Source organism: Diceros bicornis, chromosome 28, assembly GCF_020826845.1.
Source record: "Diceros bicornis minor isolate mBicDic1 chromosome 28, mDicBic1.mat.cur, whole genome shotgun sequence".
Classification (NCBI taxonomy): domain Eukaryota; kingdom Metazoa; phylum Chordata; class Mammalia; order Perissodactyla; family Rhinocerotidae; genus Diceros; species Diceros bicornis.
The window spans coordinates 14,428,410-14,439,107 of record NC_080767.1 but is presented as its reverse complement, the minus strand read 5'-3'; the positions used below and the strand labels follow the sequence as shown (position 1 = coordinate 14,439,107).

General features: G+C 36.4%; 1 protein-coding gene across 1 annotated transcript; it reads right to left on the bottom strand.

Annotated features, from left to right (window-relative positions):
- Window positions 1-1,369: 1,369 nt before the first annotated feature.
- On the bottom strand, window positions 1,370-2,314 carry LOC131393678 (olfactory receptor 13D1). The gene has a single exon (XM_058524728.1). The coding sequence runs from the start codon at window positions 2,312-2,314 to the stop codon at window positions 1,370-1,372; it is 945 nt and encodes a 314-aa protein (XP_058380711.1).
- Window positions 2,315-10,698: the final 8,384 nt, after the last annotated feature.

The following is a 10,698-nucleotide window of genomic DNA, read 5'->3' as shown; positions in this document are numbered from 1 at the left end:
TTTATCTTATTTTCAAGCCTAAGTAAAGATGTTAAGCATAGTGGCCTTATGAATGTGGGTATTTAGGAGACTCATGCCTATTCTTTGTGGACGAAATGTACTGTTGAGAGCTTAAACAACACAGAGGCATACAAGATTACCAGAGAGGAATGATGGAAAAGTTTAGAACAAAAGTGTGGAGAAAAATGAAAACCAGAAATGAGAAAAATGTAAACACTCCACAGAAATTATTGGGGAGGTGACTGGAATGCCTCTAGGCATGCAAAATAGAAATTAAATTATTCAGTTATTAAAGGAAAGGAGAGCCCCTGAAGCCTGGAGACCTTGGGGCCACTTAGGTAATATATCCTCATGTGGTTTTTTTTTTTGCCTTAAAAATATGAGTGGAGAGGGGTGCACAAAGGAATACTTTATTTAGGACTATATGATTATAAGTGATGAAAATCTAACTTAAAATTAGTGTTTTATAAAAAGGTAATTTATTGACTCATAAAGCTAGAAAGAATAATTGAATCTGACTTTAGACACAGCTGGATCAAAAGGTTAAAATAACAGGATCAGATACATTCTCCCTCCTTCTGTCTACACCCCTTTGCCTCTCAGTTAGGCTCTCCCAACGTATTGCCAAAGATTGGCTCCAGGCTCACATTTTACCAGTTTAGCAACCCTGCGTCAGAAAGAACGTCTCTTTTCTCACACTGAGACAGCATTCTTGGGTTGAGTTTGATTAGCCTGGCAGGACTCACTTGCTATGCTGAGTGAATCACTGTGACTAGAGGGATTTGCATCTTTAATTGCCTAAGCTTTTGTTCTGTACGGTGTCGCTATTTCTAGAGGGTGGGGTCAGCCCCATCCAGCACCACATGGACTTGGAGCGAGGGACTGTCAAAAGAAAAAATTCATTCTCTTAGCAGAAGAGGGGATGCTGGACAACAAAACAATAGATATCCAATTCAAAGTGACTGAGGAAGGAGACCAGGAAGACAGAAGGAAAGGAGAGAAAGGAAGTAGATGGGGGAAGAGAAAGGACAAGAGGAAATGGAGGAGAGAAGAGGGAGAGAAAAACAAGGAAGAGTGAGAGAGAAAGAGAAGAGAAAGGAGCAGAGAGCAGAGAGGAGAGAGATTCATGTTGAGGAAAAGCCATGTGCCCTATTTGGACCAATTAGCAGAGCTGCACACAGCTAGAAACTGCCGACAAGACACTATTCAGAAGGTTTACATGAGCGTTCTGTGTTGAAAAGAATGGGAGTCCCATATTTGGCCTTACAAGCAGACAAGTTCTCTTGACACTGGGTTCCGTGACTTTGTCTATGAATACAAAAGATCTGATGTGGTCCCACACTGAGGATATCACATACCTCAAGTCCTTTCATATTTTCCAAAGATGCACGTGTCTACTCAGGACTTTCTTCACAGCTTCTTTCACCTCTTTATTCCTCAAGCTATAGATGATGGGGTTCAACATTGGGGTTACCACTCCATAAGACAGCCCAATGATTTCATCAGATGCTTTTGTGTCCTTTGACTTTGGCTTCATGTACATAAAAAGGGCTGAACCGTAGAACAAGATGACTACAGTCAGATGGGCTGAACAGGTAGAAAAGGCTTTTTTTCTCCCTTCAACAGAATTAATTCTCAGGATGGAAGAGAGAATGAAAACATAGGACACGAAAATCAACAACAGAGGAATCACCAATAAAACAATACTTGCCACTGTCATGATGAGCACATTCATGGAGATATCTGAGCATATGAGTTTAAGAAGAGCCAAGATCTCACAGGTAAGATGGTCAATGATGTTATTCCCACAGAAAGGCAACACCATTGCCAAGACTGTTTGCACTAAGGCGTTCAGACAGCCTATGATCCAGGACCACGCAGCCATGTGCACATACAGCACTCTGTTCATGATGGTGGGGTACCTCAGTGGGTTGCAGATGGCCACATACCGATCATAGGCCATCACAGCCAGGAGGACACACTCGGTGGAACCCAAACCAAGGGAGACAACCATCTGCAGAGCACAGCCAATGAACGAGATGGATTTTCTTCTGGACCTAAATATGATGAGCATTGGGGGAATGGACGATGATGTGTAACAGATGTCCAAGAATGAGAGGTTCCCAAGGAAGAAGTACATGGGGGTGTGGAGGTGAGAATCTAGGATGCTGAGGATAATGAGGAGGCTATTTCCCAGGAGGATTATCAGGTATATGATGAGGCAGAGCCCGAACAGAAAAAGTTGGAGCTCTGGGTATTGGGAAAGTCCCTCCAGAAAGAATTCAGTCACGGCTGAGTAATTCCCTATCTCCATGTGCCCATGTCACCTGCAGGTTTTAGAAAAGGACGTGACTCAGAGAGATTTGAATTTTGACATATATGTATCAAATCACTTTCACTTCCATTATTTTATTTTTAGAACAGCCCCTGAAATCAGCAAGAACAGAGATATTAGATTAATTTTATTAATGATAAAACAGCACTGAGAGATCAATACTATTGAGGCTCGCACAGCAGCAGAGGCTGGGAATTGTGCTGGAAAATTCCAGACTTCTAATTAAGTAAAATCTAGAGACAAACTATTTTCAAATGTGGATATAATAATCACTTCATTGGGCCGGCCCCGTGGCTTGGCGGTTGAGTGCTCGCACTCTGCTGTTGGCTGCCCGGGTTCGCATCCCGGTCGCTCACGGATGCACCGCTTCTCTGGCCATGCTGGGGCCGCCTCCCACATGCAGCAACTAGAAGGATGTGCAGCTATGACATACAACTATCTACTGGGCTTTGGGGGAAGAAAAATAAATAAATTATTAAAAAAAAAGAATCACTTCATTGATGAATATTTTGAAATAAAACTGCATTCTAATAAAGCTGGATCTAATTTAAAATATATAGATTCTGCACTATGCCACTTATCCTCAGTAAGACTATTTTAAGATACTTAAATTTTTTGAGTCTCAGCTAGCTCAACTACTAGTCTCAGCTAGCAATATGGGGGGAAAACTATAACTCTTTGGCAGTTTGTTGTGAGAATTAAATTAGATAACATCTATTAAGTGACAGGCATAGTAGGTGGTTCCAATATGTCATCTAAAATTATACATAATGTAGCGGAATGCAATGTAATAAAATATATAATACAACATAACAATATTAAGTATGTATATATTCATAAATATTATAATTTTTAAGTCTGCTTGACTGACTCATAAGGAAAAAATTGCTTTTTTTCCTTTAATGTTAGAGCAAGGGGATTGAAGTTTGGGACCATAAATGATAGAACTTGAATATTTTCTGATCCAAGAAATAATCTGGTCCAGACTCTTAAGTGGATATATGTTCAGTTAAGAATCTGGGAGTCAGGGCCTAAAATCTGTCCTCCTTTAATATAAGTCACTTAGTACTACCTTTCTTCCTAACTTTTGTAATTTTCCAATGCTCTATTTTCTCTCTTCTTCTGAAGCTGCTACTGATACCCTCAATGCTCTGAAATGGCCATGCTGAATTTCTTTTAGTCTCCTCCAAATAATGCACTCTTTCTTCTTTATGCATTTGTACCTGCTGTTTTCTTAAGCTGGAAGCACTTCTTCTAACTTAATGTTATCTTTTCTAGGAAGACTTTCTTACCTCCTGGTCCAAGTAGGATGCCCCTGCTATATGCTATTACAGAACCCTGTGCTTTCTACTCTCCTAACATGCTTTATTTACTCATTTATTCAACACATACTATGCCTTATATACTTCAATATGTATGTGAGTACTAGACTTTCAAAATGGACACTGCATGCAGAATGCTTATGATAGTTATTTTATACTGTTAAGAAACAAATAATTTATGTGCTATTCAACATGTTCCAATGTGAAAAAGTTATGGAACACTTTGCAAATTATTTTATCAAACTAAAATTGCCTTTTACCCAAAACTGTCAGAGAATAAAACTATGATTAATCCCATTTATGAAGACCTATGCAAAGAATACAAAGTCCATCCAAACTTCATACTAAAATTATGTCATTTATTTTTATCAATGCATGGAATTCCAAATTAATGCTTGGAAATCTATAAATATAATATATGAAACAAACAGGTAACAAAAATAGAATAAGTGTCATCTACCTAGATGCCCAAAAGCAATGATAGAACACAACATTCATTCTTGGTAAATCTCTTAGTAATCTAGACCTATGAAGATAAATCATTAAGACGATAAAGATTATCTCTCTCTAACTATTGGTCCACATAGTGCCACATGGTGAGACACTGTAGATATTTCCCTAAAAGTCATTTAAATATGCATTATTATTTAGCATTTTTTTCCTTGAAAGATGCAACAATAGAACAGCAAAGGAAAAATAAGTGACATTGCATGTAATATCACATTTCAAGTTCAGTCATGCTTTAACAGATGCTATAACATTTTCCTCTAGGATGCTGAAATTCTGGCATGTAATGGTTATGGTATACAAATGTGAAGACATTCACATGTAATATCACCAATGCAAATTGTAGTCTTGGAGAAGAGTTAAGGACAAGAGACAATGCTCATAATATAATATTACATGAAAAAAAGAAAGTTTCCTAATAATATAAATGATTGCAATTTTGTATGTATATATATCTATGCCAAAATGTTAACTATGGCTTTCTTTGGAATATAGAATTTGGGACATCAATAATTTTCTTTATATTCTTGGTATTTTTCCAAATAATTCTTAATCTATAGTTAGTGATTATAAATAGCAGAAATAATATTTTCAAATTTTCCTTGGAAGGGAATAGTGGCAAGGATGTCCAGAATTTTGACCTCAGTTTTCTCTAAAACTGAAGTGGGAAGAAAAACAGTCATTGGACAGGAAATGGGAGAGGGGCTTTATGTTGCTTTATATTACATAGACTAATTTAATGCCATTTAGTGTTGTGAGTTCAGCCAGTCAGTTTCACACATATATCCACCATCAGCAGACATACTGACACAGCTTCAGTTATTACAAAAGGGTTCTAGAACCCACTGTTTAGAATGTGACTAAGCTTCGCAGTGCAGATAGGATGCACTATAAAGTATCCAACAGTATCACACAAGAAAAAGAGGAGGTACTTGGTGGGTAGGAGGGAGCATGGGCAAACATCAGGAGCTTCTGTCACCTGTGCTTTTTCTTTTCTGCCATAAAGAGGTAAAATTGTAGTTTCTTGGTTCTCCAGGTTTTGTTCATCTCTCTCCAAAGGCGCGGTCCTTAGACTGATCCTCACCATTGGGCATCACCTATGGGAGGAAAGCAAACTCTGCTTAAGGACTGTGGATTGTGAAGCCTTCACCCTTCTTCTCGCCGTGTTTACCAACAGGAGTGAGTGGTAGCTTGTAAAGCACATGTACTCACCCAGATTCCCTGATTTTAACCAAGGAACTTTTTGAAGCAGGGAATAGCACACTCACCATGGAAGATTTCCTCAAGAGGAAACTTTCGGTACTAAATACTGCATCTTATATTCTGTTTCATCCATTTTTTCCTACTGTTTATAAAGCACCTTTGTTCTTCACGGTATGACAGATCTCTGGCAGGAGCTCTGCATGCTTGGCCAAGTAAATGACCCTCTAGGAGCCCTAAAAGTTCTTGATAATAAGCAATACTGGGTGAGTTAGAATTACATCCCTTTCTCCTTTTTCTACATGGTCTTGAGAATTATTCTGAGATTTTTCACTATCATTGCTGTTTGGGTACCAAGTGCAATTCTTTGTTGCTGGGAACACAGCTGAAGCTTTAAGCTCTTATCTTGTAGGAGCCTCTATCTGAGCAGTAGCTTTCCTTTGGGGATTGATTAGAACATGCTATCCTGCATATTCTAAACATGCTATCCTGCATATTCTAGTCATTTCTAGGACTGTGCCGTGGAAGCCTACTGTGCTCCAGTCCTCTCACTCCTTTGTTCTTACTGCTGGTAAGGTACTTTTATGGAGAAGTACTATGTTTTAATTGCAGGAGCAGTTGTCTTGGAGTCAGAGGACCTGGAGTTCAGTCTTGGCTCTGTGGCTTATTAGCTGTACAAACCTTGAAGAAGACACTTAACATGAGCATGATGCAAAGTGAGGTAACAGTACTCACTTTGTAGGGTTTTCGTGAGGATTAATGTAACATACCCGAAAGATCTTGGTACAGATGGAGTGCACAATACATGTTAGTTTAATCTGAACTCCTAGGCTGCCATTTTTTTGTTTTCCAAGGTAAAGAGAAACAACTAATTTAAAGTGATGCTCACAGTATTCAAGGTATTTCCTTCACCCAACAATTACTTCTTTCCCATGATTTTTTCAGTTTTATTCAAAACTTTTCAAATAAAATAAATCATTCAAAATTCCTTGTTCTCATATCTTATCTTCTTTCTGGAAATAACTCTTCCCAACTCTGCTCTAGTCTATCTCGTTTAAGCAACAGTATAGGATCCTCAAATTCTCCACTTACAGTAGAGAGCATGGTTTATTAGGACTACAGTCTTCAGAACAAGAAGCCATTTTAGACATCAACATGGATATCTCTATTCAGCATTCCTTTTCTCCAGTTTTTCACCAACTTTTTCTGTCTACATATGGAAGTTGCTGCAGCTCTTCCTCCTTTGATTAGTTTGGATCTTAGCTATCTTCTCTTTGAGCTGTAGTCATGCTGTTAGAACCCACAGGCAAGTATCCCACAATTCCAGATGACTGCTGGTAGTGGTGAGGGGGGCAGACCAAAACTGAAGCTTTTACCCCCAATAGCAATTCATGTTATAAATTTATAGATTGACTATCAGTAATAGTCAATCTGCCACATAAGTACTCTCTAACCTCTGGGCCCTAAACATTTCCAGAGGACCCACCAGTGGCTCTGGTAGCCAATTTAAATACTCCTTTGTTTTCTTGTAAGAGACTTTCTAATCCCAGAAGTGATTTAAAGTTGAATCTGTAAACCTTGCTGAAGATAGCAACTTTTAGATGCATTAGAGGTAATGTCTCAAATAACTAAACTGTACCTTACTTATTAAACAGCGATTTTTCTTTCTTCTTTGAATTAATTTTTTCCATGACTATAGAAATAATACGTATTCATTGTAGAAAATTTGGGAAATTCAGAAAATACATTGTGTGTATTTTCTCATGTTATTTTATTATTTTTATAATTTTGATGAATGTCATGTATTTTTACATGGTAAACAGAAGTGGGGGGAAACACCTGTAACAGGTGGAAATGAAACAGTTTCCTGTGGATTCTTGGCAACTTTCCACTTGTTTTTGGCTTCTTGAAGGTAATGACAAGGTTGGAGGACTGGAAACAGAGCTTCTCCTCGCTGTCTATTCCTACTGAGTAAAAGCCAGAGTTTAGTGTTTTAATTCCCTCCACGTTTAAGTTCTTCCAGCACCTTCGCAACCGTGTAGGCTTTAGTTAGGAGAACATTTACTTTAGCGAGGAGCCTTTAGTCATCTATAATAATTACACCATGAAATAAGGGGATGGAACACATCATTTTAAAAGAGGAACAGTCAATTTCACTTCAATTACATAGCATGTGTTTCATTTTTCTCTAGAGATTTTACAGGTTTTTTTTTGCATTTAGATATTTAATTTGTCTCAAATTTATTTTGGGCACGGCGTCGGGGGTGGGGGTAGTGTTTTAATCTTTTTCAATACAATTAGTCCAATACCCAGGCAGCATTTATTAAATAGTTCATCTATTTTCTCCTGATTAGTGATGCTGTTTTATATCAAATACCAGCTCATTTAGGATATAAATAAACTTCCATATATTCTCAGAGTATTTCTGGATTCTCTGCTCTGTTTCTTTGATATCTTTGTCTTTTGCTGCACCAATACCACACTATCTGAAGTACTATTGTTACTGGATACATACCCAAGTTCTTTACATATGCGTGTAACTTGGAGAAGTAGGGAAAGAGGATGAGTGCTTTTGGTTTTAACCCCATATATTCTGGGTTTAATGTAGGGGAACTGATAGCAGGGCGGGTATCACTATAGCTTTGTGATCACTCTTGATATCTGGTATAGTGAGTATGCATTTTTTATTCTACAGTGTTGTCTTTAATATTCTTGGTTCTTTACTCTTCCATGAATTTTGGGATCAACATGACCAACGTAAAAAATCCTATTTCATTTTGTTTGAAATTACATTGAATTTTTAAAAATTGGGGCAAATTAATATACTTATTTTTTAATTTCCTAACATGAACAAGATAGAGCTTCACAATTTACTTGGATTTTCTTTTATATTCTTTAATAATTTGATAGTCATTTTATTATTACTAAGTTTAAATATTTTGGATTATTTTATCACAATCACAATCAAATCTATTTCTAACCTATTAATTATTTAGTAGTATGTTTTCAAATTTCCGGATTTAAAAGACATTTTGGGGGAGGTATATTTTCAACATTTATTTCTAATATTTTTACCTTGTGGCCAGAGTTGAGGTTTGAATGATCTTTGGTATTTATTGAGACTTGCTTCCTTTCCTAATGTTTCATCAGTTTTTTAAGAAACTCTGATATAGAGGAATGGCATTATCAAAAATCTCTAAGGGTATTGAAAAAGTTGAATTAAAGAATAAATGCTGTAGGAAGAACCAAACTCCTATTGCTAAGGCATATACAATCTGACATGCCCTGGGGAACCATTAGTCCCCTCAGAAATAGTTATACACTGGTGAAAGGATTTTGCAGACAACACATCCTGCCAGGGAAGTTTGCTGTTTTATTTTTTTCTCATTACCTTAAATTTTCTGATACATTTCTTTTCTTTCATGTCCTTTCCTTGTACCCATCGCCCAGGAATAACAATTAAAACCATGACTACAGATCAATATGGAAAATTAAGTTTCACCAGGATCATTAAAATTTATTTTTCATTTCTCTCTTGTAGGAGTTGTAAATAACTTATTAACAAGTTTTGTCTTTCAAAAATAGTATTACTTTTTCCTAAATGAAGTTTAAGGGACTTTATAAGGACACCATTTTTGATTTATTCTCTACCCTTGACTCAGTAAGAGTCTAGCTTATATCATTCATTCAAGAACTATGCCCCTGATAAGTTTTATGTAAAAAATTTTTTGAACATGTTATTATGAAAATTTTCAAACATAAATGAGGATTGAAAGAATTTTAGTGAATACCCATATATCCACCCACTAGATACTACCATTAAAATTTTATTGTACTTGCTTCTCACATATCTATGATCTATCCTTCTCTCTATTCCTTAACTCATCTTTTTTATGCATTTTAAAGTACTTTACAGACTCCCGTACACTTCTTCAGCATGCATACCATTAACTAGAGTTTAATATTAACTAGAATTTAGTATTAATTGCAGTTTATTTTGATTTAAAATTCACATAATACACAAGTAAAATTTACTTAGTTTTGACAAATGTACACAGCTGTGTAATCTCAACCCCTATCAAGATCTGGAATATTAGTATAACCTTAGAAGAGTTCTGTTATGCCTCTTCCCAGTCCTTCCTTGCCCCAATTCTCCCAAAGCAACTACCTTTATGATTTTTTAATACCATTGATTAGTTTTACCTGTATTAGAACTTGAATATGTAATCTTTATTTTTTAAAGTAAAATCATTCTTTTTCCCTTTTTTTTGGACATACAAACACCTGCACATAATTAATTTGTACAATGTGATGAGTTTGGAGATAAGTATACACTTGTAAAACTATCATCACCATCTGTGCCATAAGCCTATCCATCACCTCCAGAAGTTTCCTCCCACCATCTTATTTATTATTATTATTATTATTTTGTGATAAGAACACTTAACATAAGATCTACCCTCTTAGGAAGTTTTAAAGTATACAATACAGTGTTGTTAACTATTGGCACTATGCTGTACAGTATATCTCTAGGACTTATTCATCTTGTATCACCAAAACTTCCTACCCTTTGACTAATACCTCCCTGTTTTTCCCTTCCTCCAGCACCTGGTGACCACCATTCCACTCTCTGATTCTATGAGTTTGACTATTTTAGATTCATAATATGTATGGTATCATGTGGTATTTGTCCTTCTGTGTCTGGCTTATTTCACTTAGCATAGTGTCCTCAAAGTTCATCCATGTTATCACAAGTGGCAGAATTTCCTTCTTCTCTAAAGCTAAATAATATTCCATTGTAATTATATACCACATTTTATTTATTCATTCATCCATCAATGGATATTTAGATTGCTACCAAATCTTGACTATTGTGAAAATGCTGCAATGCAAATGGGTGTGTAGGTGTCTCTTCGATATATCCCAGAAGTGTGACTGCTGGATCATATGGTAATTCCATTTTTAGTGTTTTGATAGTGTTTTCCATAGCGTTTTCCACAGTGGCTGCACCAATTTGTATTCCCACCAACAATGTACAAGGGTTGCTTTTTCTCCACATCCTCGCCATGTTCCTTTTTTTTGATAGTAGCCATCCTAACAGGTGTGAAGTGATATCATGTGGTTTTGATTTGCACTTCCCTGATGATTAGTGATGTTGAGCACTTTTGCATATAGCTGTTGGCCATTTGTATGTCTTCTTTGGAAAAATGTCTGTTCAGTTCCCTTACCCAATTTTTAATCGGGTTATTTATTTTATTTTTTATTTTTGCTATTGAATTGTAATTAACCCTTTATCAGAAATATGGTTTGCAAATATTTTCTCCCATTCTGTAG